General features: G+C 40.3%; 3 protein-coding genes across 12 annotated transcripts; 1 reads left to right on the forward strand and 2 right to left on the reverse strand.

The window, feature by feature from the left end:
* Positions 1 to 219: 219 nt before the first annotated feature.
* On the reverse strand, positions 220 to 4,116 carry LOC148695693 (uncharacterized). The gene has a single exon (XM_088698014.1). It carries the CDS (start codon positions 3,715 to 3,717, stop codon positions 2,434 to 2,436), a length of 1,284 nt encoding a protein of 427 aa, XP_088554140.1. The 5' UTR covers positions 3,718 to 4,116; the 3' UTR covers positions 220 to 2,433.
* Positions 4,117 to 16,133: 12,017 nt separating this feature from the next.
* LOC137734263 (UPF0481 protein At3g47200-like) lies at positions 16,134 to 17,545 on the forward strand. Its single transcript, XM_088697372.1, has 2 exons — positions 16,134 to 16,251; positions 16,404 to 17,545. Exons 1-2 carry the CDS (start codon positions 16,134 to 16,136, stop codon positions 17,078 to 17,080), a joined length of 795 nt encoding a protein of 264 aa, XP_088553498.1. The 3' UTR covers positions 17,081 to 17,545.
* On the reverse strand, positions 17,193 to 26,900 carry MEE44 (Nucleotidyltransferase family protein). 10 transcript variants are annotated; one of them, XM_088698017.1, is made up of 18 exons: positions 25,880 to 26,899; positions 25,052 to 25,588; positions 24,852 to 24,971; positions 22,800 to 24,773; positions 22,600 to 22,716; positions 22,252 to 22,434; positions 22,099 to 22,161; positions 21,549 to 21,620; positions 21,187 to 21,450; positions 20,322 to 20,441; positions 19,594 to 19,653; positions 19,091 to 19,131; positions 18,841 to 18,918; positions 18,667 to 18,751; positions 18,347 to 18,515; positions 18,066 to 18,224; positions 17,676 to 17,692; positions 17,193 to 17,545 (listed from the first exon to the last, which is right to left on the reverse strand). In XM_088698017.1, exons 1-15 carry the CDS (start codon positions 26,735 to 26,737, stop codon positions 18,384 to 18,386), a joined length of 4,704 nt encoding a protein of 1,567 aa, XP_088554143.1. In that variant the 5' UTR covers positions 26,738 to 26,899; the 3' UTR covers positions 17,193 to 17,545; positions 17,676 to 17,692; positions 18,066 to 18,224; positions 18,347 to 18,383. The 10 variants fall into 10 exon arrangements, with proteins under 10 accessions (XP_088554143.1, XP_088554144.1, XP_068329324.2 ...); XM_088698018.1 differs by having other exon boundaries at positions 17,642 to 17,692; XM_068473223.2 differs by having other exon boundaries at positions 17,676 to 17,750.
* Positions 26,901 to 27,238: the final 338 nt, after the last annotated feature.

Below are 27,238 nucleotides of genomic sequence, written 5' to 3' on the forward strand. Positions count from 1 at the left end.
TGTTCTACCGCTTGAAAGTCAAATCCCCTCACTAAGGATGGCTATACAAGAAGGCTTGACTGATGAAGAAAATGCAAAGTTGCGCCTTCAGGAGTTGGAAGCGCTGGATGAGAGAAGGCTCGAAGCTCAACAACACTTGGAATGCTACCAAGCACGGTTAGCCAAGGCATTCAACAAGAAAGTCCGCCTAAGGTCTTTCCAAGCCGGAGATCTCGTGCTGGCATTGCGTAGGCCTATCATTACAACCCATAAGACAAAAAGCAAGTTCACATCAAAATGGGATGGACCCTACGTAATACAAGAGATTTACACCAGTGGCGCCTACTTAATCACGGCAGAAGACGGGTTGAAGATCGGCCCCATCAACGGCAGATTTTTGAAGCGCTACTACCCCTAAAGCAAACGCGTCACGCTCCTGGCCCGCAAGAGCATAAACTGTGTACGGCAAAATCATCATAAAAAACCATCACTCATTTGAACTACGTCATGACTTGATCCCTCCTCAACCAAGGGTACGTAGGCAACTTGAAACTTCAAAACTTCAAGTACAGTCACATCTCAAAAAAAAAAAAAAAAAAAAAAAAAAAAAAAAAAAAAAAAAAAAAAAAAAAAAACGCTTTGAAGAATAAAGAGCAAATTCAAAAATGCAAACATTTTATTTCTTTGAAGGAAAAAGTCTGATTACAAAAGAAAAAGGGCGGAAGACACTACTTGAAAACTATGTCCCTAAAACTAAGGAGGCGGTCTTCAAGCAAGCCTTCCAAAGCCTTCAAAGTCTCTACCTCAGTGAGAGACAGGATGGGCAACTCCATAGCCATGTCTTTCTCTTGTTCTAGGCGTGAAATCTCCTCTTGGCATTGAGAAAGTGTAGCTCCCTGCTCCCCGAGAACACTTTCAAGTTTTGATGCCTCGATGCCAAGCTGTTCTTGTTCTCGCATCAACGTATCTAGATGTACCCGGACAGAAGCTAAAGAAGTCTCTGTAGATTGATAATCTCCCGAAGCAGCTTGCTGAGAAGACCGGGCTTGGGTTAGTGACAAGTCTATTGCAGCAAGTTGGTGAGCTCTAACATCTGGACTCAACTTCTTCGAGGAAATAACACGCAAGGAAGAATACTCAGTTGAGGCGGCCATAATTTCGGCGATCTTGATCTTCAAGGATGAAGAATCAATGTTAAGATTGTCAATTGCAGAAATAAGTTTCGACAAGTCCTCTTTAAGCAACGCAAGGTCCTCCGACGGGCATTTCAAAATCCTCCCCTCAATATGGCTCTTGATATCCATTGCCGCACGAAGATTGATGCGATGAATAAGCTGCTCAGTACCACTAAGGTTTGGCCCTCTCAGAGAGATCTCAGAGCTAGCTGGCAAAGGTGTAGAATGCATGACGGGATCTTGCATGCCTCCACCTACACACGGCAAACTTGGGAAACTTGACGAACTTGGGATAAGCTCTGTACCAGGTGGATCCCCAATCTCCTCGCCTGTGGGTAGGTCGCCTCCAAATAGCATCTCCGTATAAGAATAAATACCTGTGGTCGCCAAGTCAAAAGAACAAGAAGGCCCAACCTAAAGAAAACAAAGAAAGCTGTTAGAAACAAAAGCTAGAACAATGAAAGCAGAAGAAGTCATAAGAGAGAAGAAGATGCATACGTCTTTCTCAAACGACACACTACCATCGAGTTGAGGGAGCCTAAACACTTCTCTCTTCTTATGACGAAAATTGACATCGCTATCAGCCTGAGCGCCTTCAAGACGTCGCTTGTTTAAAACTTGTTGACCCTGCCGCAAAACAAGTCCATCTTCGTGCGAATCAACTTCATCACCGGCCTCTTCAGATACATCCAGATGTTGAGAAGACAAGCGTGGGCATTGAGGGACTAAAACCACTGGTCTATCTTGCAAAGTAGCAGCACTCGCGCAATCAAAAGATATCAGTTGTGTAGGAACCACAGAACACCCCTCCTTCAATACATTGAGGTGTGAATGAGAAGAATTGGTACCACTTGCCATCCCCGAATTCTCATAATATACCTTTGACCACCAACTTATGTAAGCACGGGTTACTGGACTACTCTTGAACTCGTCTTTTGCCGGCAGGGTGATAGAAGCATTTGTACATGCACGGGTACAAGACTCCCAATGCATATACACGGCTTGCAAGGAGTCTAATTGGTTTTTTTCCTTCAGCTTGCCTGGCACATGTTGGACAAAACCAAATTGCCTGCTGAAACGGTGGGGACTATACGGCTGAACAATGCATCGATCTTCTTGCCGCAAAGAAACATACCCTGAGCGAAGACTTACAAGGTAAGATAAGTCTGAGAAGCGAAGATGCGAATCGTCCATGATGCCTCGCCGCACCGAGCCAACTCTCGCCAGATAGTCCATCTTCAAGCCTTCGCAGCTTCTAAACAGTGCTTGCGCCTGGGAATCATCGAGGCTCTTCGAAGAAAGCACGCCAGAATGCTTCGTCATCAAAGGCCCTGACTTGTTTAGAGTTGAAGAAAAAAAAATGAGTACCGAAGTACTCACCCAACCAACCATACACATAATGGTAGGGAAGAACCGCGGCACGATCTTCAGTGTTTGCTGAGTTCGAAACAACACTCAAGCCATTATAAATATTGGCCAAAACCGGGATAGCAAGACTGAAAGATTCACCTGCAGCCATCTTGCTAGCAACTTTGAAAACCCCAGGACGAACAAAGTTGACGTCGCCGATTGGAAAAACAAACTTACAAAGCCAACAAGCTAAGAAAGCAGCTAGGTAAGATTCTTCCACATGCTCTGATGCTATGCCAAGGTCCTCAAACGCTCTCAACTCGGCAGGGGAACGGCGCCTAGCTGAACCAATGGCACCAGATGGATATGAGTCTCCCTTTGGCTTAGTGGTTTTGTTGCAACTTCTTCTCTTCGAGGACTTCTTGTACCTTGTGTCCTCCCAATACCAGAAGCGGATCCATGAAGAAATCTTCACGCCTGATTTACTTCGAGCATCTTGGAAAAGCTTGTGATATGCCCAAAATAAACAGCGACAACTCGCAGGCAATCCTCGGTTATTGCAGAGAGAAAGTTCCTCCGCACTAGGAACGACCTCGTCATAAAACTTACCTTGGATTGGCAATCCCCCTATCTTGTGGAGATCCCAAAGTGAAATTGACATCTCTCCTTGAGCTGTATGAAGCGTGTTAGTCGCTGAACACCAATGCTCGAAGAACGCATGAAGGACAGAATGATGGAGATCATAACTAAACAAAGATGCGTACACGGCATGGTAAAGGCCCATGCTAGTAAGCACATGTTTAGATCGGCCCAAGACATCTTCAAGCCACTCCCAATAAGACTCATCAAAAACAGCTTCTCCGGTAGTCGACAAGGCATCATTCCAAGCCATAGCTCCGCTGCGGATGTGATCTCCGAGAAGCTTAAACGAAGCCGGATGACTGTCATGAGCATGGTGTGAAGGGTTCAAGATAAGAATCCCCGGTGTGCACGCCTCCCTCTTCGTATTTGATCGAACAAAGTTTGCCACCTTCCAAGATACTTCAGAAGACCACGACTTAATATGCATGGAGTTGTCTTTTGTAGGAAGAGCAAGCGCCTTAAGGCCAGTCAGTGGGGCGTAAATCTTCAGAGTTGTTCCCCTATCTTGCGAATCATTTTCCTTCGCAAGAATGGTAATGGTGTTGCTCTTAAAACATTTGAAAAATACCATGACCGCAAAAAAAAAAAAAAAAAAAAAAAAAAAAAAAAAAAAAAAAAAAAAAAAAAACAGCCACAAAACTTGAACAGCAGGACAACAGACAGTGCAATGGTGTGCAGCGATGACGGTGCAGCAAGCAGCAACAAGAGGCACAACAACGTCACCACCGAGGAAAATTATGATCAAAAGGCACTACACAGCATAAACTCGCTGCAGTCTTTTGCATAACCCCACACGGTAAAAGTGACACACTGCAACAAGCTCCAAGCAGCGGCAAGAGGCACGGCAACGTCACTACCAAGGGAAGACTGTGACCAAAAGGCATTACACAGCAAAAAATCCCTTTGCAATCTTTGCACAACACCACTCTTTCTACACCACCAATTTACGCGTTCCTGGGTTCTTCGTCGATTTGGCAGCCTCAGCCTTGCAGATCACCATATAAAAAAATTAATAAAATATATATATATATATATATATATAATAAAAAAACAAAAAAAAAAACACAAAAAAAAAAAAAAAAAAAAAAAAAAAAATGCAAGAACAAAATATAAAAGACACAAAAATTTTAACGAGGTTCCTCCACAGTCAGTGTAACTGGAGTACGTCCTTGGAGCAGTAGGAGCTCACCCAATAATCCACTATCAACCAAATGGGAGTTTACAAAGTGTTGGTAATCTCACAGCCCAAATAACCCAATACACCCAAAAGCTCTCACACACCAAAGAAACAAATAGAGGAAGAAATATAATGAATAATTTCTTCTCTATACATATAGCTCAAAGCTATTACAAACAACAACTACTTTGGTAGATGATTACTAACCAAATGAAGCAGCAGCTTTTCTTCTCTATTTGCAGTTTTTTTTTTTTTTCTTTTTTCTCAGCAGAGTATTGAGCTCTCTCTTCTTCTCTATTTTCTCCAAAACCGAAATGAGCTATCTTCACTTTTTTTTTTCCTTTGCTTCAAAGGCTCTTTAAACCAACGGATGTGGAAGAAAAAAACAAAAACACTTTCCTGTTTTTCCTCCCTAAAACAAGGAAAATGTTTCTCCTTTTCTTCCTTTATAATTTTTTTATAGCCAAAAGCATTTGCAATTGTTGTCTAGCTAAAAGCATAGCCAAGTTGGCCACTTTCCAACATTAAAAAAAAAAAAAAAAAAAAAAAAAACTTTGGTGGATCAGCACCACCGAAGGAGAAAAAAAAAAAAAAAAAAAAAAAAAAAAAAAAAAAAAACTTTGGTGGATCAGCATCACCGAAGGAAAAAAAAAAAAAAAAAAAAAAAAAAAAAAAAAAAAAAAAAAAAACTTTGGTGGATCAGCATCACCGAAGGAAAAAAAAAAAAAAAAAAAAAAAAAAAAAAAAAAAAAAAAAAAAACTTTGGTGGATCAGCATCACCGAAGGAAAAAAAAAAAAAAAAAAAAAAAAAAAAAAACTTTGGTGGATCAGCATCACCGAAGGAAAAAAAAAAAAAAAAAAAAAAAAAAAAAAACTTTGGTGGATCAGCACCACCGAAGGAAAAAAAAAAAAAAAAAAAAAAAAAAAAAAAAAAAAAAAAAAAACTTTGGTGGATCAGCGCCACCGAAGGAGGAAAAAAAAAAAAACTTAGTGATGTATATGTTTTATTTGTATTTAACACAATACACTGAATAAAATAAAGCATTTCCATTAATCTCCAAGAAATTACAAGTGTATACAAAAAAAAAAAAAAAAAAAAAAAAAAAAAAAAAAAGATGGAGCTTTCACAAAGGATGTTCACGTGAAGCCCCATTACTTGGCAAAACTCTAGAAGCGGAAGGCATCGAAGCAGAAGGCATCGGAGCGGGAGGCATTGAAGCTAGAGCATTCCAGGCCTCAATACTTGGCCAAACGCTGGAAGACCCAGGAAAAAGGTGTCTCTGGAGGAAAGACGAAAACCTTTGACGGTCACTCTGAATCCGACCTTCAGACTCTTGCAGCTCATCAAGCTTCCTCTTCATGCCCGTCGAATAGTTGTTTGCAAGCACGTGCAAGCTTCTATTCTCATGCTTCAGCTGCTTGATCTCTTGTTTGAGACTTTCCACCTCCGCCATCAAGGATTCAACTTGGCGGGAGCGAGCAAGTAGGCGTTGGCCCATGTTGGACACAGAGCCTGCACACTGAACACTGAGAGCGAGGGACTCTTGAACGGCCAACTCATCGGACCGTCCTGAAAGCAGCCTACTATCCTTAGGAGTGAGGAGGTTTCTAGCTACTATCGTAGCTGTTGTTACATCCGTCATCATGGAGTCTTCACCTGAAAGAGGACCGTTAGAAGATAAAAAAGAAGGGCGCCATACATTACCTTGAAGGGGTGCAACTGGATCGCTGCTAAGACTCAAATCTAAGCAAAGGTTCGATGAGTTAGTCATTTTTCAAAGGTGTTCAGAGAGAAGGGGTGGATGGAGCTAATTCTCAAAAGGCCGGAGACGATTTTCAAGAATGGGCAATTTTCAGAGTGTGTATGTTGGAGTGATCGATACCTCTGTAAAAAGCCAAGCGACACGACCACCGATTCAAAAATCCGGATTTTCCTGCGTAAAGTTTGGCGACGCGTTCGCGGCTTTTCAGAAAACGCGTTCAACTTTGTCAAAAGATATCTGACAAAGTCGAGAACACGTGGAGGCCATCATCGCAACTACACGTCTTTAGCCGACAAGCGCAAAGTTCGGCGACGCTTTCTCTGCTTTTCAGAAAACGCGTGCAACTTTGTCAAAAGTGGCGCTCGTTCAGAAATCGAAGAGGCGTTGTTCAGAAATCGAAGAGGCGTCGTTCAGAAATCGAAGAGGCGTCGTTCAGATATCGAAGAGACGTTTGTCGACAAGGGTAAAAGAACGGTACCACCACTTGCTATTAAGAAATCCCTATATACGTCGACCTTCGTCTCTTATGACAAGGCAGACCTGAAGAAAATGCCCAACTCTTCCTCACCTCTGAGGGCGCACTCCCAGCAAAGCCTCTCGAAATACACAATTCTTCTTCTTCCTTTGAGAAAACCTATTCAACCTTTGAAGATACCAGATGCCTCGAGTACAGATGACCCAGGAGGAAACGATAGATTGAAGCATGTGCTGATTCATTCACCGCTTCTTCAAAAGCAAAGGTATCTCATATCATCAAGGGCGAAAGCAAAGGTATCTCATATCATGCTTTTTCCCTATCTTTTCCTTTGCCCTTGTTCTCACCTGCCAAGACAAGGACAAAGAAAGCAATATGTCGGAACCTCCACTCAAACCAGTTGCCACCAAGGAGTGAAGCACCATTTAAATGCAAAGGTTGCATTCAACTCCTGCATCGGAGGACAAATACTACAAGAAAAGATGCTAAACCTGCATAAGGAAATACCACTTCTGCAAAGGGGAGCAAGTAAGGCAAGTGAAAATGATACATCGAAGCATGTGGAGACAAGCACAACAAATATATGTGTTGATTCATTCGCTGCTTCTTCGAAAGCAAAGGTATCTCATATCATGCTTTTTCCCTGTCTTTTCCTTTGTCCTTGTTCTTACTCGCATGGCAAAGTGAAAGAAGCAATCAGCCGGCACTTGGAGTCAGTCTTCCGATCTGGAACCGACTACCTGGAATCTATTCCTGATGGCTTACCTAGTATTGCTCTCGAGTAGTCATCTTCAACGGTTGATACACTGCCAGAGAAGGGACAAGGAAACTTCAATCTTTCCAACCCTCTTCAATACGAATTGGAAAGATTGAACAAAGAAACAGGTCAGCACCTCCACCTCGTACTTGCCTGCCATATCCTGAAACCGCTCGTAGACCTTCGGGGGGAGACCAAAAGAATCCTGCTGCCCAGTTCAAGAGTAGCACAAAGGAAAATCAACGAGCGGAGGAGACCAGAAGAATCCTCCAGCCCAGTTCAAGATCAAGCCTCAATGGCCCTTGAAGAAATCACAAGTCCGATTCAAAATCAAGTGTTCACCACCCTTGAATCAAATTCAACTCCATATAAAAGGAGCAAGTTCAGACCTTCGGAGGAGACCAAAAGAATCCTCCAGCCCAGTTCAAGATTAAGCTTGTGGAAAATCAACGATTGGAGGAAACCAGAAAATCTTCCAGTCGAACTCAAGATCAAGCCTCGATGGCCCTTGAAGAAATTTCCAGCCCAATTCAAGATCAAGCCCCGACGGCCCTTGGATTGACATCTACATTAAGGAACTTCAAAACGCATCTCATACACGTGACAAGCACATGTCAACGACGCGCCTTGAAGTGGGGGCATTTGTAGACATCGAAATTTCGGTGATATGAATGTTAACCAATAATTAAAATTTCAACGCTTACGTGTCACATAAATTTTACATGTAGCGTGTGACTCAACGAAAAATCGAAATAAATTGGAAAGGTCATCAAATAGGACACGTGTCAATATCTGGCAGAAATGATTTATTTCATTTGATTATTTAAATCCAAAAATCAAGTTTTGGAATTCTATAAATAGGAGGCCAAGGCATTCATTTCGGAAAAAAGAGGAAAGAAAGAAAAAAAAAAGAAAGAAAGAAAGGAATTTACATCACACCAAAACCTTGAAGCCTCGAAACTCTAAAGCTCTCAAGCAAATCCCGAAGGATCAAGAAAATACTCTTCATTCTTCGTAAAATCCTCTTTCAAGGCCAAGCCCCAACGGCCCTTGAAGAACTCCAACTGACTCAAGATCAAGCCCCGACGGCCCCTTGAAGAAAGTGTTCATCACCCGTTCGTCCTAAGATCAAGCCCCAACGGCCCTTTGGATCAACAACCTCAACAAATCCACACATCCATCAGTCTTCAAGATTAGGCCCAAAAGCCCTTGAAGATCCGCTCATCCCAGTCTTCAAGATTAGGCCCAAAAGCCCTTGAAGATCCGCTCATCCATCAGTCTTCAAGATTAGGCCCAAAAGCCCTCGAAGATCCGTTCATCAACTGTTCATCCCTAGATCAAGCCCCGACGGCCCTTTGGATCAACAGCTCATCCACAAACCTACACCCTACGAAGATAGAATCAGAGGAACAAATTACAAAGAGATTGTAACCCCAAAATCATAAACACCAAAAAATATATTTTGTACACGTTATTCTTGTCTCTTGTTTTCAGGAACTTTTCGTGTTTACAGTAATATTTCATCTTAAGAAATACAACACAAAAGTTTCTCTTTCTTATTTTCTTCTTCGTGTTCTTTAGCTTCTTCTTCCTTAAGATTTCTGTAAATCAATAGTGTTAATATGGTATCATCGCCGGCATTGGCTCACTGCTGTTGTCGATCCTAGGTCTTCCGCTGCTATACACGATTGAGGAGTTCGAGAGAAGGTCATCGCGTTGGTTCTGGTGATTGCGATTTTGTTCTTGGAGTGTTCATTCCGGCTTTGGATCAGGTGATATTGTCAATTTTTCTGTTCGGTTAATTGGGTTTCAGTCCTGATTAGAAGGTTAATTGGGTTTCAGTCCTGATTAGAGAGTTCATTGGGTTTCAGTCCTGCTTAGAAGGTTTGGGTTTTCAGATTTCGGTGTGTGATGTGTGTTTGATTTTGTCTGTATTTCAAGATTTTCTTTTCAAGAAACGTTTCAGTCGTTCTTGATTACAACGGGAGTTTCAGTCTCTTTGGATTTTGTTTATGGATAGCAAAGATTGGATATTTGTTTGGTTTTTGATAGTGCGTGTATTTTTTTGTCAAGAAAGCATGGCTACTTCTCATGTTAAGGTTGAAAATTTGTTGGGAATGATAACGATTAAGTTGAAGGATGATAATTTTGCGAAATGGGCATTTCAGTTTAAGTTTGTGTTGAAGGGTAATAAATTGTTTGGGCATTTTGATGGCACTATTGCTTGTCCGTCAAAGTTTGTCGTTCGTTCTGAAGGAGGAGTTACTTCTGATCTTAGTGATGCATACCTTGAATGGGAATCCACAGATATGGCATTGATGAGTCTCTTATTAGCTACTCTGTCAGATGAGGCTATTGAATATGTTCTTGGATGTGTAACTGCGTACGAGGCTTGGTCTAATCTTGTAGATAGGTTTGCTTCTGTATCTAAGTCTAGAGTAAATCACTTAAAGACAGAGTTGCATACAATTCAGAAAGGAGGAGATTCGATTGATAGGTATCTGTTACGATTGAAGAATATAAGGGAACAATTAACTGCTGCTAGAGAGTTCATTTTTGATAATGATGTCATTATTGCGGGTTTAGCTGGTTTACCAAAAGAATATGCTATAATTCGAACAGTGATATTAGCCAGAGAATCTTCTATTTCTGTTAAAGAATTTCGAGCTTTGTTGCTTGGGGCTGAAAAAGAAATTGAAGGTGAATCAAGCGGTCTTTCTGCATTATGTGTTCAAGCTTCTCAAATGACTTCGGGAGTGTCTTCTGCTTCAGGGTCGAATCCTGCAGGTCATAGTCATATACCTAGAACCACTGGGGGTGTTCTAACTTCTCAGACATATCCTTATTCTGTTGAGTCTTATTCTCAGGCATACACACAACCATATCCTTCATCATTTACTTCACCACAGCCTTCTATGCCTCAACAGCCATATTCCCAACCTTTTATGCCTCCACAACCATATTCTCATCCTAATATGTCTCCACAACCATATTCTCATCCTCTTATGCCTACACAATTTCTTGGTCCTGCTTATCCTCAAAATCCTTATGGTGTTGGCTTTATGGGTAGCCTTGCAAATTCTGGTTCGAGATCTCAGTTTATACCAAAGCCAAATTATAAGGGACATAACAGTTTCAAGCAAAATGCTGGGTTTAAAGGCAAGGGGTACAATACAGGCTCTTCTGGTGGTTTTTCATCTACTAATACAAGGCAGTTTGGTACAAATATGTGGCATGGTCATTCAGCTCTTGACTGTTATCACAAAGGAAACTATGCGTTTCAGGGTCAACAACCACCTGCACAGTTCACAGCTATGACAGCCCAGCAAACAGACTCACAAATTCCTCAGGATGCTTGGATTGTTGATACTGGTGCATCTCACCATATCACTGCTGATATCAATGCATTGAATTCGGTTACACCATTCCAAGGTTCTGAAACAATTTTAGTTGGAAATGGGACAGGTTTATCTATTGCAAATACTGGCGCTACTACTATTAAAAATAATTCTCATAGTTTGGTCTTTAAGAATGTTTTACATGTTCCAAAAATTGCTCGAAGTCTGCTATCTGTACAACAATTGTGTGCTGATAATCGTAGTTGGTTTGTGTGTGATGAGAATGAGTTTTTTGTGCAGGACAAGAAGACAAGGGACATACTGTACAGAGGAAAGAGTAAAGCAAGATAGTTGTTTCAAATCCCTGTTATCAAGCAATCAAGAGGAGTTCAAAGTGTGATTCAGCAGCCTTATGGATTTCTTGGTCAGTTGGTGAAGTCAACTTTGTGGCATCAACGGTTTGGTCATCCATCTAATGAGATCATGTCAATCATGTTGAAACAGTCCAATATACCATTAGAATTAGATATGAATCATAGTATGTGTACTTACTGTCTTCAAGGAAAGATGTGTAGGCTTCCTTTTTCTTCTAGTAGTGATAGATACTTCTCACCATTTGAAAAGGTGCACTCTGATGTATGGGGCCCTTCTCCAGTTAAAACAGTAGAGGGGTATCGATACTATGTTACCTTTGTTGATCAATATACAAAGTATGTTTGGATTTTTCCACTTTATAATAAATCAGATGTGTATGCAACTTTTGTGAGGTTTTACAACTGGGTTTTTACACAGTTTGGTGTTGCCATTAAATGTATGCAATCTGATGGTGGGGGTGAATACACAAGTCATTCTTTTAAAGCTTTTCTTGCTGCAAAGGGTGTTGAACAAATGATTTCTTGTCCATACACTCCACAACAGAATGGGGTAGTTGAAAGAAAACATAGGCATATAGTAGAGACTGCCATTACTCTTCTTGCTCAAGCTACTTTGCCACTTGATTTTTGGTATTATGCCTGTGCTCATGCTGTGTTTTTTATCAATCGAATGCCCTGCAAAGTGTTGTCAATGGTGTCTCCTTATAAGAAATTGTATGGTACTGATCCTGAGTTGCAGAATTTGAAAGTCTTTGGATCAGCAGTATATCCCTGGTTAAGACCATATTCTGCACATAAGTTACTCCCTAGGTCTGATCAATGTGTGTTTTTGGGCTATTCTAGGGGATATAAGGGTGTAGTTTGTTATAATGTTCAAAGTAAGAAATGTATTGTGTCAAGACATGTTGTGTTTAATGAGAATGTGTTTCCTTATGCATTGTTAAACTCCAAAGCTCAAGGACAGAGAGTTTCTTTCAGTCAAATTTCGTGCAACACTGTGGTTATACCAATGCCAGTACAACAAAGATCTTCAGCTCCTGCGAATTCCATGCATCAAGATGATATTATGGGTTCTGTTTCTGGTACTGGAACATCATCTACAATGCACACTTCGGCTTCAGAATCTACTTCACCAATCAATAGTTATTCAGACCAATCAGCCACTGGCACACAGGGATTTGAAACACAAGACTCCACAGACACTCTTTCCTCTCCTCAACATACAGTTCCCTTGCTTCCTGTCCTTGATTCATCTCAGCTTCAGGTAATTCTTCCTCTGACCTGTTCAAATGCACAAACTCAATCTCCATCACATAACACTATTCAAACTAGACTCAAGACAGGTGCTATTATGCGACGAGATTACACATCTTCTCTGGCTGCTTTACCTGAATTAGCATCTCTTCAGTTTAAGGATGTTGATACTGGGAACGTCAATGGTCATATACCATGTGGTGTTTCTTTTTTGGCTGACATTCATGAGGACGAGGAACCAAAGAATTTCAGGGCTGCATCACTTATCTCTCACTGGTAGATTGCTATGCAGGAAGAATATGATGCTTTAAAGTCACAAGGTACATGGATCTTAGTACCTCCTCCACATGATAGAGCTATGATTGGTAGTAAATGGGTATATAAAGTGAAAAGACATCCGGATGGGACTGTGTCAAGATACAAAGCCCGATTGGTAGCACAAGGTTTTAGTCAAGAGCAAGGGCTTGACTATTCTGAAACTTTTAGTCCTGTGATTAGACATTCAATTGTGAGGCTTATTTTAGCATTGGCGGCTCAATACAACTGGAATTTAAGACAATTAGATGTTAAGAATGCATTCTTACATGGGGAGCTTGAAGAATAGGTGTTTATGAAGCAACCTCAAGGTTTTGTGGATCAGCAGTACCCAAATCATGTGTGCAGATTAGTCAAATCCTTATATGGATTGAAACAAGCTCCAAGAGCTTGGAACTCAAAATTTACAAGTTTTCTACCAACTCTTGGTTTTCAAACTTCCATGTCTGATACAAGCCTGTTTGTGAAGGTGGATGACAGTGATGTTATTTTGCTCCTTTTATACGTTGATGACATCATTTTAACTGGTTCTAATAGTGAGAAAATTCAGACTGTTATTGATGATCTAGCAGCTGTGTTTGAGTTAAAAGATATGGGCAAGTTGACAGATTTTTTGGGTCTTCAGATTCACTATCAGGCAGATGGATCTTTGTTTGTGAATCAATCCACATATACAAAGGAGTTGTTGAAAAAAGGCTGGAATGGAGCACTGTAAATCAACCTCCACACCTTCAAAACCTCACTCACAATTACTTACAACTAAAGGAACCCCTTTATCTGATCCTACTCATTATAGAAGCCTGGTTGGAGCTCTACAATATCTGACTTTTACCAGGCCAGATATTGCACACGCAGTGAATGTAGTGTGTCAATATATGACTCATCCATCTGACTCTCATATGCATCTGGTGAAAAGAATCATGAGATATCTTCAGGGTACATCCGACAGTGGGTTAACATACACTCAGTCTTCTGATTTTCAAATTACTGCTTATTCTGATTCGGATTGGGCAGCAGATATCAATACCAGGAGGTCCATTACTGGTTATGTTGTTTACTTGGGGTCCAATCCAATATCCTGGCAGTCAAAGAAACAAGCTACCGTGTCTCGAAGTTCTATGGAAGCTAAGTACAAAGCCTTGGCACATTGTGCTGCTGATGTTTTTTGGATTCGATCCCTGCTTAAGGATGTTCATCAGGTTCTTACACAACCTCCTACATTGCACTGTGATAACATTTCTGCTCTAGCATTGTGTTCCAATCCAGTGTTTCATTCGAAGATTAAACATCTGGACACCGATTATCATTTTGTCCGGGAAAAAGTTCAAAGGGGGGATCTTCGTGTTCAATACATCTCAACACATGAGCAGGTTGCAGATGTGTTAACGAAAGGCTTACATAGTCCCGTATTCATTCAACACTGTCATAGTTTGCACATCGGGGTCTCTGGTGTTGGATCCGTGGCAGATACAGAACCTGTTAGTCACAACAGTTCTTCATTACAGATGCAAACATGACTTGGGACTTCCCAGTTCTGTTTGAGGGGGGAGTATTAACCAAATAAAGTGAGTTAGTTAAAAACTGAATCAGGTAGAATCAAGTGGGAGTTATCTTCAATACAGTTAGAGTTTGTTGGAATTAGTTGAAAGGGTAAAAGTGTAAAACTGTACATCTTAGTCTCTATATGAGAAAGATCTTAGAGACTCAGACAATCATGATGTAATATTTCATCTTAAGAAATACAACACAAAAGTTTCTCTTTCTTATTTTCTTCTTCGTGTTCTTTAGCTTCTTCTTCTTTAAGATTTCTGTAAATCAATAGTGTTAATAGGGCTCGGCCCAACCCGTGCCCACCCTTAATTTTGGTATCCCCTACTTCTTAACCATACCCAAATATTTTTGGGACAATTTTTATGAAAGTCATACTAGACTATATTTTCGTTATTGCTTAGCCCGAAGCCAACCAAAGTTTATATGACCCGAGCATCATATTTTTCTTTTATGATCAAACTTGAATGGTTACGATCTTTAATTCAATCAAAATCCAAAAAATTTTGCCTGAAGTCCACTTTTTTGGCATTAACGATTAAATATTTTCTTTATAAGATGGGGGCTTATAATAATTTTGTGAACAGGACTGGAAATAGTCAACTTTGTTCCACAATTTCCACTTGTAATAAGTTTAAGTTCTAAAAAACGCTAGCCGCTAATGGGGCGGCAGGCTAGGGCCTAGCGCCTAGACACTTAGGTTGAGCAGATTTAAGTAAATGTATTATACATTATATAAATAAGTAACTATTTCCACTTTAAAAACTATACTTGTATTTTTCTTAGTTTTTAATTGACAAAAAAATGTATTATTAATATGTAGTATAGACATAGCTAAAACAAAATGTAAAAAGATGTTATTGGTGATAGACAGTGGGGTCTTAAAAGAGAAAATAAGGAATCATAATTTTGCAGGGTTGAAGTCGATCGAACACAGCAAATGGGGTTGGAGGCTACGAAGGAAAACATTCGCAATTGAAACTTCTTCCATGCCCATTTGAAACTTCTTCCATCCCCATTTGAAACTTCCTCCATGTCCAATCCCCTGTCTTCTCTCTTGTTGCCGCCACAACCCTCTCTCTTTGTCCTTTATATTTTTAAGTTATTTGACCTACAACACGTTATCAGCATGCTCTTGCCTAAAGCTGAGGAGACACTAAGGAACTCAAGTTTCGTGGGAGTTCTTCTACAAATTCAAAGGCTTAATTGTTTTTTCCCAATTAGGTTCTCCTAAAATCCATGTTAGATATTTTTAACGATCAAGAAACATGAAAACATTCCTCATGATGCATGAACACCCTACACTTATATTTACCTTACTATATATTGTATATGTTCGTATATTTGTCTATATATATATATATATATATATATGTTCATGCATAACGCAATTATAAATTTGCTATGTTTAATTTGTGAGTCAAAGAATTGAAAGAAAACAGAAGCAATTAGGGTTTTATCAAAACTTAAAAATTTCCAAAAACAAAAAAAGGGTTAAGCTGCTGAGCCACGGCTACGAGCCGCATTGGCTGGCCCGCAACCAAGCTGCGCTGTGCAGTGCCCTGGCGACGTCGTTTGATGTCTGGACTAGCAGCACTAGCCCTCTGGGCTTGCTGCACGTGAAGACAACCAGGTCTCTGGCTTGGGTTTGGTTTTAGCGGGGCTTGCAGCTTTTCTGAGCCTTATCTCCTGAGCCCCGGCCCACTTTCAGCAAGCCTGATGCTTTATGGGCTCGTCTCCGCGTCAGGACCCGCCTCCAGCATCCTCCTGTGCTGCTTGTCTTCGCCCTTCACCTCGGCCCGCTGCTCTGTTGCTGCTGGGCTGTTGTACAGCCCTTCCCGAGAGCCCAAAACCTGCAGGGAAGTGCCCACTGCATCCAAAAATCACATGCTGCGCTGCCTCCATTTTTCGATCTAATGCCATATTTGCAAAAGTTTTCTTCCCTTTAATTTGTAGCTGCAGTGAACCCATCGTCAAAGCTTCCCCATGGCAAATACAGGAAGAGATCATACTGCCGTTACAGTTACCACTACGGAATATAATCGCACGACGTCGTTGAAGCAAAGAATCGAAGGAACGAAATGGCTACTGCATCCGTTAGCAGGTAAGAGCTCTTGTTGCATCTTCAAAGTACCTCATTGCCTAGCGAAAACGAACAAGGGCAAGTACCGGCCTCATATCATCTCAATCGGCCCTTATCACTACGGTGATAAACACGTGGTGATGAAGCAACAACACAAATGGAGATTTCTTGACAATCTTCTCGGTCGAACGCGGTAGGGAGGCCTCCTCAAGTCTTGAAGCATTATTTCAGTGTTGAAGGAAAGCATCTACTCGATTTACTTCGCTTGAGTTTTGTCCCCGAACCTCAGGATGATTCGCCTCAAGAGAACGTTGAGTTTATCCAATCGGCGAAAAAGCTTCACAATCTCGCTGGAATTAAGTTCAAAAGACGGGAGGCGCAGAGTTTCCTAGACATCAGCAGTGGAGTTCTTGAAATTCCGCGCATAAAACTAGATGATCTCCACACCCATTTCTTCTTAAACTTCGTTGCATTTGAACAATGCTACTCTCATTGCCCAAAATATATAACCACTTACGCTGCATTCATGACTTGTCTCGTCCGCACGCCGATGGACGCGACATTTTTGTCCGATAAGAACATTATCGAGAATTATCTCGGAACCGACAAAGAGGTCGTGCATTTCTTCAAAAACCTCGGCAAAGATGTGCCCTTCGATATCGACAGTATTTATCTCAAGAAGTTGTTCAACGAAGCGAACGAGTACCAAAGAAATATTTTGCACGTGCAGTGGGCGCGTTTCAGATTCAAGTATTTTGAGTCCCCATGGTCCTTCCTCTCTGCTTTAGCTGCTCTGATTCAGGCCTTCTTTGCCGTCTACGGATATCTGCGTCCGCCAAGTTCGGGCTGACGGATCAAAGCGGCGGATCTGTCGCACGTCATGCACGAACGAACAAATAACGGGTTGTTGTCTTCTCACTTTTTGTCATTGATATTTTGCTTGTAAATCAAATAATACAGAATACTGTTGAACTTTATGATCTCAATACATTTATGTTGCTAGGTAAATGTTTTCGACAAGTATACAAATTCTATGTTAGTTCGACGTAACTGAACAGCTGGTATAATTTATGAACAGTTGTATAAAATTTATACACCCGATCTAACATATATACAATTGGTTTTAGAGTTTTCAGCACAGTGAACCGCCAAATCAGGTTTGGGGGCTGACCTGAAGAATCTGATGCGAGCCTTTTTCTGGTTGTTGCTACTCCCTTCCACTCTCACTTTCGCACGGTTGGCACCAAGATGAACTTGATACAGTTTAGCAGAAAATCCAGTCTTTAATGACATTATGACGGCAACAAACCGGCGACTGAAAAAAGAGAGTAAAGATTGGTCAGTTACAATTTGACAATGAATACATAAACCACAAGAGCACAACCAATAAACAACAGCATAGGAGGCACACAAATAAAGACGTGTTTTGGTTGTCTGAACCTTACTTTTCTGTGGCCAACACCTGCACCAGAACCATAACAAAGAGAGTTCATAACTGCACCGAGAGTGCCGGAGCTAATCTGCAGTGAATTACAGACATATCCTGCCGGGGAAAAAACCAAAAAAAAAAAAAAAGAAAAAAAAAAAGAAAAAAGAATAGAAAAGAAAAGAGAAACTCAGCAGAAAAGAAATCAATCACTGAAAGAGGGGAAACTGTGCATATGGGAGGAAACTGCATAAGTAAAGGCCCGCTAGATAGCCATTTCAGTTTTTAGTTTACAAGAAATTTGAAAACAAAAACTGAAAACGAAATGGTTGTCAAATGCTCCCAAGTAAAACAGAGAGAAGCATTAGAGAATACTCCAATACAAAAGCAGAAAGTCCAGTAAACTTACATGGTCGCACATACAGAATGAACTCCAATTTAATCATGCTTAGAGCCATAATTAGGGGTCGCAGTTTTCAACCAACAAGTTAAAACGCCAGGGGATGGGATTAGCAGGGTAAGGAGTCATAACAGAAGGCACATACTATTTTGCAACCTCCACTCCTCTCTATTAACACAGGACCACGATAAGATGGAAATTGTTAGTTTCCCACCAACCCATTCACAATAAAAAAATACCAACAAACAATTAAAAATTAGTGAAAGGAAATGTTAAAATTTTAAGATTACCTTAAGAAGCATACGACTTTGCATACAGTAAGCAGTGCTACGATAGATCAATACTCGGGATGATTTTCCAGAGAAGTCTATATGGCGGCCTTGAGCACGCATCATCACCACTGTCATTGGGAAAAGAAGCCAGCTCATTCTCCAAAATAGAGTGAGCTTCTGAAAATGCCTACAACATCCAATGATAATCTCGAAAGTCAGAAACAAGCATCTGTACACATATGCAGCTAGCAATAGATAAGCATCACATTATCACACAAGGTAATATTGAATATGTCAGAAAATATCATGACAATTAATCCCAAAAAAACACAGCTTACCTTGATACACTGATGTATACGGAAGCAATTACGCCCCACATTATTAGTTGGAAAAAGGGGATCATCAATGTGTATCGGGTCAATACTACATGGAGCAGATCAATATATAAGCAATGCAATAAAGTTAAGAATTTCTCTTCAAGCACAGATAAGAAAACAGAGTACTGCCATTACCTACAACCTCTTTCCCTCTTAATATAAACACCACTTCCCTGTACCGATATACGCATTTGGCGAGGATCAAACACATTCCTAGAAGGAAGAGAAAGGAAGAGAGAGATGAAGCGTCGATCGCTATGTAGCTTAAACCATATTATAACGAACTATACAATAATTCAATCAGAATAAACTCAATTCCAATCCAAGAAGTAGTTGCACTGGTCTATAATTAGAGAGAGAAATTCATTATCAGTGGTTGTCTTACCCAAAAAAGTAGAGAAAATTCATCAGAAGGCTCCCAAAGTTCTGCAAGATCATTACTGGTTTAGTATAAAGCAATCTAGCAATAATCATCAGCAAAAATGAGAAACTAAAAAGGGCAACAAGTACAAGTTTGAATGAGAACTTTGAACTTAGACCAGCGGCCAGCCACATGAAATTTGAATATTTTTACAAAATTGGGAACGATACCTCCATTTCTAACTAGTAACTAATTGTTTGAAATGGTTTACTCAAAATATATGGAAGATGGGACCCTCAATCAAATCAACCATTCAGAAGTTCAATACTAATAACTTAGTGAGTTGACTATTCAACCGACCAAGCAGAAAATCAAAATATATTTTTAACCATAAATTACAAATGTCACACATAATTTGGTGCAAGTATATAGTACCTAAAGGTCCTCCACGATACTTGTATAGTACATTATCAAGGGAAAATAAAACATACTAACAAACAAAATTAGAGTTGAAAATAGAAATTTACTTGGTTGATGGGCCGGCCAAGATGATACTCATGCTGGAGAAAACGTGTAATAAGTAATACCTGAAAAAGAGTAAAAAAATACACCAAAAATAATTAACTGGCACAGATGCTCTACAGAATTCGTTGCATTTTTCTTTTAAACAAGACATGTTTAAGAACAAAAGCCAGATACTCAACCAAAATAAGCAGAAAATAAAATATATTTTTATACAAGATCACTGGCAACAGAACTCAATAGTCCAGAGGAGCAAATACAACACCGTCCTCCATCAGCCAATAACAGCAATTCACAGTATGTTCCATGTTCCAAGCTAGTTGAGTTATGCTAAAATTTACCCTTTGATATGAAAAAAACAAGAAAATTGAGAAGCCAATACACGTAATATGTCGTGTACTTGTGTCATGTTCGTGCTTCCTAAAATTGAGTATCAACATATCATCATCTTTTAATTCCCTGATTAACCTTAAAACTTCAATTTCTATAATGTTTATAGTGCATTATAATTTAGACCCTGATCTGGCAGCTGCTAGTTTAAAGCATTAATGTTTTAATACCTTTAAAAGGACAATCATTGAGAGAACAAAATGTTCTATGCATTAGTCCAAAAGTTCTACGGCATGCCATCACCTTTGATACCATTTGTCCTTACTGGAAGATGGTGAAATCAAAAACTTCAAATCAATTTAATTTACTGACGTTGCACCTTGAAATAAGTAGCGTTACTCACCAAACAGTAGGAACTCAAGCCACCAGAGTAAGACTGATCCAGGCTACGATCTGCCAAGAACTGTTTCAGTACCAAAGCAAGGGGTGTAGCAGCTGGAAACTGCTCAGCGAGATCCTTGACCTGCAAATGACTATTTATGGTTCATAACATATAAATAAAGTATATACGTAAGCTATAAATGTCACCAAAAGCACCTCAAAAATTGCAAGTACCAAATACGCAACAAAATATGCGCAAGGAACTATAGCTAACCGCTTCAAGAAACAAAAGAGAGGATACCTGAGATCCAAAAGGACTGCAAGAATGGTTGCTAAAAGACCCCAATTACAATGGTTGAAGAAACATAATTTTATCCACCAGCATACAAATTTTGTTTTGACTTTTTTATACAATCCACTACCACAAGCTTTCACACAATAGTAGCAATTTGCAAGTAACCACCCCACAATTAATGTACCACCAAACACATGGGCATAACATTGATGTTATAATCTAATGAATTTTTATTAACACTTGGGATTTCAACCTAAATACAAAAATTTCTCTCCAGCAAGCCTTGACGTTCCAATCACAGATGTCTTTGCGAGTGAAATATTGGGCATTCGGGTGATACACTTTGAAATCTTTTAGACTAACTTATTAAATATAAACGTCTAACATCAATAATGACAGTTGCAAAACCTCTGTAAAAAATTTAGTTTAAACTTAAACCAATATTTGTAGACCAGGGGTGGAAGATTGAGTACCTTATTCATTAAAAGTTAAAGATTGGAAGATTGAAGTAGATAAAGCTATATTTCACACTCACACAAAATACATGCATCTCGCACCCGCACACACAAAAGATTGAGGGAGAGATATATACCAGCTGTGTAGTTTGGAGTCCTGTATGAGATGGAGATTTGAAACTGATGTCAATACGAACTGATACTGAATCCTTTGTAGCATCGTCATTTATCTGTAAGCATTTGGGCACCACAGATTCTTCTAAAACAACCACACTCGAGTTCACATTAATGCCATGCTCACCAGACATGGGAGGTGGCTCTTCTTTTGGAGATTGTACATTGGAAGCAGATGAGACAATGAGATCATGGGGAACTTCCACCACAAGCATTATAACAGGTATCTAAAATCAAGGATAAAACAGTAAGAAAAACCATGAAAGTAAAAGAAGCTTAAATGAAACAGAAGTACAATCAAAAGATTAAAATGAAGAGGACGTACAGCTGTATTTTCCACAGTCTTAAGAGAATCATTTTTGACCCAATCCTGATTGACAAGATACCTAGCGGCATGCTGAAACACCAAAACAAGACTGTCACAGAGCAGGCAACAGGAAAAAACAATCTTAGATACCAGCGGAAAGGATGAAGGGGTGCTACATATCAGTTGGCACCGCAAAAACTTAACGAGAAACAAATCAGTTGACCAGAAAAGTTTATTGATGAGCAGCATATTGAAATAATCAGATAAAAAGTTCAGAACAATCAGGATCCGAAACTCAAAATGTTCCAATAGGAACAGAATGATAAGTGTTCCAAAGTTTATGCAGCCTCAATGAATGTGCACACTAAGCTTAGAACACCATAAACAGCTTGCATAGAAAACACAAATGCAGAACGGTGACAAGCTAGTGTAGAACAGTTCCCTTCATTTATTGGAGAGAAAAAAATAAAAAAATAAAAAAACAAAAAAAACCAGTTTCTGTACACAGATTTCTAGTAGAAAAGATTAATCAAACGGCCTTTCTATAATAGACTAATTTACAATGTACCTGAAGGCATGTTTCTTTGATACCATTACGCCCCTCCAATATCCCAGCTTCTTTAATGGGTTCCTAAAAATATGTCTGCATATGAGTATTTTTCCAAAAGTACTAGAAAAGAGGTCAATGTAACTGAGAGAATAGATCAAGAAGTTTTTTTACCAGGTTCCTCACAGGAGGTAGACAAACCACAAGGTCCACATCACTTGTTGGAAGTGACAAACCGGTTGCAGTTGAACCAAATATGTTTGTCCTGGACCTGGGCCAAAGTACCTGGAGAGACCTTGTAACCCGCTTGACAGCCCAATTTATGTAGGGCTTCCTAGCCATATTCTCTGCAGCCACCTTCAGCCCATCATATCAAACATTCAGTAGAATGTAACAACACATGGAACGAGGATCAATGGTACAAATATTTGACAAACATTTTGATTGGAGAACTTGAAGATAATACACAATGATGATGGTGAAGAATGGATTAAAACAACAATAATAGATCAATTATTGTACCTGCTTGCAGAAAAGGTCAATGTCATCATGGACAAGGTTGTGCATCAAAGAAAGAGACGCCTTCCGGATAGGACAGTTATGCAAATCAGGAGGTTGTAGGGGCAATGCAACATCTGGCTGTACAATGAATATACTTTCTTATGAAGGACTTTTACACATCAACACAAATTTAAAGTTTATAAGTCAGATGCTGCACTTACATGTTCTTGATCACGAGCAAGTTGAGAAATAGCAATCAATCGATCCTGCAACAAGGGTGCAGGAAGAGGTTGAATCAATGGACGGCCAGAAATATTATTACTTCTTAAAGGCCAAACAACTTCAGCACCATCCATGCGCAAACAAGTTTCCTCCAAGTTAGCTCCATCATGGAACCATCCTCTCATACCCCACTGCCTTGGGCTGGAGCTACCAGACCGAACAGTTGGAAAGCCCCTGTTTTTCCTGGCGTCACTCACAGGAGAGGGTGGAGGTGGTCGAGGGGCCTGTGGAACAGAAAGCACCACAGGTGATGGTGGCCGCTTTATCCGAGGTTGCTCACGCCTTGTAGGAGGAACACATGGGCTTCTGCGATCATAACTACGCTTAAACTCTCTTGACCTTTCTCTTGAAATGTTTGGAATGATGATTGGCCGTAAAATGGGATAAGTAAGCAAGTCTCCTGTTTTCCCTTCAACATCACCATTTACATCAGCCAAAGATCCAGAGGATTCCTCATCCGCTGCTGTGTCTGTCATTGTTGATGAGGAATGCAGCACCTTGCCAGGTACTTCGCTTCCAGGCATAACATAACCAAGAGCCTGGTTTCCCGATCCCAAAGGATCAAAAGGAGAACAAAAGGAAGCAGTAGGTGAAGTCAAACCATTTGTACTATATGAAGAAGAAAATGCAACCATATCATCGACAGCCCTATTCATGTCAGCTTCCCGCCAAGCCCATGAGCTATCATCAGAACTAAGGGAAGGAGGGCGAGAGAAAACTGTCCCCGGATGATCAGAAGGATTCCAGTACATCACACCACCGCCAAAGTACTGATTATAGTCTACCCCGGCAAATGCTTGCACCTCAACTTCATCCTCTGATATCCAGTGGCTCTCACATTCATCTGCTAGTTCATATGCTGTTGCTGGATCAGGTAGGTCCGTGCAATCCCAAGAATACTTCCTTTCGTTGTCCACATTTGTTGCATTAATCTTGACACTATGGGTGGAAAAAACCTGTGGAAAACTACACTGCTTCTTTGAGATGAATCCAGAATCATAATTAAAGGTTCGCGATAGAGCCAATCCACGAGCACTTCGAACCACTGGAGGCCAGTCTAAACTCATTGGCAGTGGTCGAGTCAGAATTGGATTACACCCGCCTTGAATTGGAGAACTTCTCGCCTGATGTATAGTTGGTAGGAAAGACTGGCGAAAGTGATTCTGCCAGTTATGACCAACATCCAGATGCAATCGGTCAGTGGCGGGTGGGAGATGTGGGTTAACAGGTGGATAATAGGCGCAAGCTACACCAGGCCACTCATATTGACAGCTTTCATAAGAACATGGGGTTCCAGTATCACATAGATGATTTCCATGTTCTTGGTCCTGAAACGGAATGGCTTCCCTTTCTATATCATCAACTCTCATGCCCCTGTCTGGTGCAACATCTTTTATATCAGATTTGCCAGCTTGCTCGTTCTGAAAGTCAATATCTTTATGGCTGAAAACCTTATGATCCACTGCGGGCAGAGGAGAAGGTACTACACTACCAGACGATTTTATTTGAATTTCGGTACTATTGTTTGATGAATTGTAATTTTCGGAAAATGTATGACTGGAACTTGCTCTAGAACCAACAGGATAATTCTCTTGAATGCTTTGGGTGGCATCGTCGTCATCCTTAGTTGGCCCATTGGCAGAACCAGGAGAAATCGAATGTGTCACAAGGATGTTACAACTAGCTGAATTATCACCAGTCTTGTTCTTGAAAGCTGAATCACTAGAAACCGGATAAGACTTTGCTGTGCAATCTTCAGGAATGACAGAAGCAGAAGAAGCTTCCATGACTGATCTTTCGGATTTTATTACATCACCAGAATTCTTACAACCAGTTATTTTGTTTTTTCCTTTTTCTTTCCTACCCTTCCTTGCAGCAGTTTGAGCTTTTGCAACCACTGTTTGTGCATGTTCCTGATGACAAGCTACTAGTTACAAACCATTCAAATCATTAATGAGAAATGTGATTCAAATTAAAAGAACGAGAATAACCATTTCATCTTTCAACGATAATGCCTCTTTGGAAATTTCCACCTCCTGATGTATACTAGGAATCTTCTTAGACTCCCCAGAATCTGCCTTTTTTTTATGAGCCAATGTACAATTACGATCCTGGCATAACACTGAAGCAATTAAAACCATCCACAAAATTTGTTGTGAATCCAAAAGGACATCAGCGAACTAAAGAGTACCTTGAGAGACTTTTCACACAAAAAATCATCCGCACATGACCTAGGAACAGGATTTGGCCTTTTCACATTGCGGGTCTTCCCCTTACTTTTACGGCTAGAAGCACTAGGCTTTGCCTTGGATTTCTTAGATAAGGGTTTTTCATTTCCATCTGCTAGAAGTTCCATTTTTGTGCATTCAAGCAAAATAACCATAAGAAATCCCCGTACTTTTCTTAATATAAAATCAGAAATGGTAGAAACTGAACTCAGCGTGCTATAAAAAAGTTTCCCTATATCATATTCACTATGGCTACATAAGGATATCATCATTACTATATCCTGAAGCAGAAAGAGATTATTAAAGCCAGCGACTAAGGAAGGTCTTCCAGAAAGAGAAGCCGGGATAATGCTTGACCCAAATTCTATGTCAGACACAAGTTTTGGAACTGTCTTTCGCATAGATGCAATTTGGTTGTACCTCAGTGGTTGTTCTCCTCCTCTATTGAAGAGCCACATTTCATCTCCCGCCTCACTACATGTCTTCAGGATCTCAAGAATCTAAAGTTAAAATGAACTAAGTTAAGCTACATTTTAACAAACAAATAAATCAACCATCATATTGTAAGCTTCATTACAATATAAAGATTTCCAATTTTAGAACTTCAGTTAAAGGGTATTAATGCATCATTCACCAAAACTCCTTTCCTTTGTTACCAATTAAATCCAATTCTCTAGCACAATAATTACAACTTAATTTATCAACAGAATCATTCAGAACCGTATAAACCTATTACATTTCTCATACACTATCACCTAAACACTATAAAACCATAAAGTTAGAAAATGTACCAAAGGTTTCGCTGCTTTGCCCAACACCGATGTCAAAACATTTCTCCTTGTTGGTGCATCCAAATTTCCCCACCAGTCTACACACCCCTTCTTCCTCCAATACACATTGGCCGCCAAGCCCACAGCGGTCATCTTTTCTTTCAATTTCACCCCTCTTTTCTTCCCATTACTACAATTCAGCCACGCCAACCTCAACGCCACCTCCAACCGATTCGCCACAAATGCTTCCATACTGTAATACCCTTTATCCTTCAACCACTTCAATTCGACCCAATCTGATCCCAAGTCACTCTCTTCCCCCCTCAAAAACCCCCCATTTGATATTTCATCCATTGCCTCCACAAACCCATCCAAATTCTCCACCAAATCCTCACTCACCGTAACCGTATCAATATCCCTCACCGAGCACGAACACCCCTCCACCTTTTCCCCTTCCCTCGAAGAAAACAACCGAGTCGACTCGAAAACCCTCCTCTCCAGCTCGTTCGACTCGGCCACCCGACACAGAAGCCCACTCGACCTCTTAAAACAGAGGGTGGGAAGGTCGCCGGAGGGGAGGTCAGGGAGGATGATGAAGAAGCCATGGCCGTTGGCGCGGACCCTGCCGAGCATTTGAACGAGGACCCGTACGAACTTGGGATCTACGGCGGTCAGGTGACCTTGGCGCTGGTGGACGGTGAGAGATGAGAACCATTTGAGGATCGAGGACCTAGGGTTAGGGTTAGGGTTAGGGTTGGGTTTGAGGTCTGAGGAATTGGAGTGAGAGTGGAAGAGGGAGATGTGGGAGGTAAGCGAGTCAATGAGTTGGTCCTGAGTCATGAGCGATTCGTGAGGGAATTTAGGGTTTGGAATCGGCATTTTTGGGGTACGGAGAGAGGTGAGAAAAATGGCGGAGAGAAAATGCGAGGGAATCTCGGGTTCGTGGTGGAATATCGCGGGTTTTGGGGGTCCGAGACTGGTTTTGAATTTTATCGGGTGGACAGGCGGCCGGTGGTGTTCCCCGGTGTGCAAACTGTTTAAAAATGCTTTAATAAATAAAAAATAAAACTGTTTTAAGTTTGCTTTGTCATCCAAAATGAAGATTTCGTCGTCGCTTAGTACTATATTCTAGTACTATTTATTTTTACTTGTAAGTGAGATGTTTTAAATTTAATCTAGTTAAAGATGAATTTGAACCACATAATCAAAAGCTTATTGTAAGGCTGAGCCACCTTTTCCCGCTTAATGTAAATAATATCGTTTATTCGAGAAAAATTTTTTGAAAATTTCACTACAATATTTATTTATTTATCTTTATTATATATTATCTATATCTAAATTACATATTAACAGAATTCTCATTCTCAACTTAAATATATG

Source organism: Pyrus communis, chromosome 7, assembly GCF_041283825.1.
Source record: "Pyrus communis isolate YQ-2024b chromosome 7, ASM4128382v1, whole genome shotgun sequence".
Taxonomy (NCBI): Eukaryota; Viridiplantae; Streptophyta; class Magnoliopsida; order Rosales; family Rosaceae; genus Pyrus; species Pyrus communis.

Coding starts and splice junctions, on each gene's coding strand:
- LOC148695693 (XM_088698014.1), bottom strand. CDS start 3,717: ATGGTATTTTTCAAATGTTTTAAGAGCAACACCATTACCATTCTTGCG.
- LOC137734263 (XM_088697372.1), top strand. CDS start 16,134: ATGGCAAATACAGGAAGAGATCATACTGCCGTTACAGTTACCACTACG. Junction 16,252..16,403: donor GCTACTGCATCCGTTAGCAG/GTAAGAGCTCTT, acceptor AGATTTCTTGAC/AATCTTCTCGGTCGAACGCG.
- MEE44 (XM_088698017.1), bottom strand. CDS start 26,737: ATGCCGATTCCAAACCCTAAATTCCCTCACGAATCGCTCATGACTCAG. Junction 18,919..19,090: donor AATTTTCTCTACTTTTTTGG/GTAAGACAACCA, acceptor TCTTCCTTCTAG/GAATGTGTTTGATCCTCGCC. Junction 18,516..18,666: donor GTATACATCAGTGTATCAAG/GTAAGCTGTGTT, acceptor TGGATGTTGTAG/GCATTTTCAGAAGCTCACTC.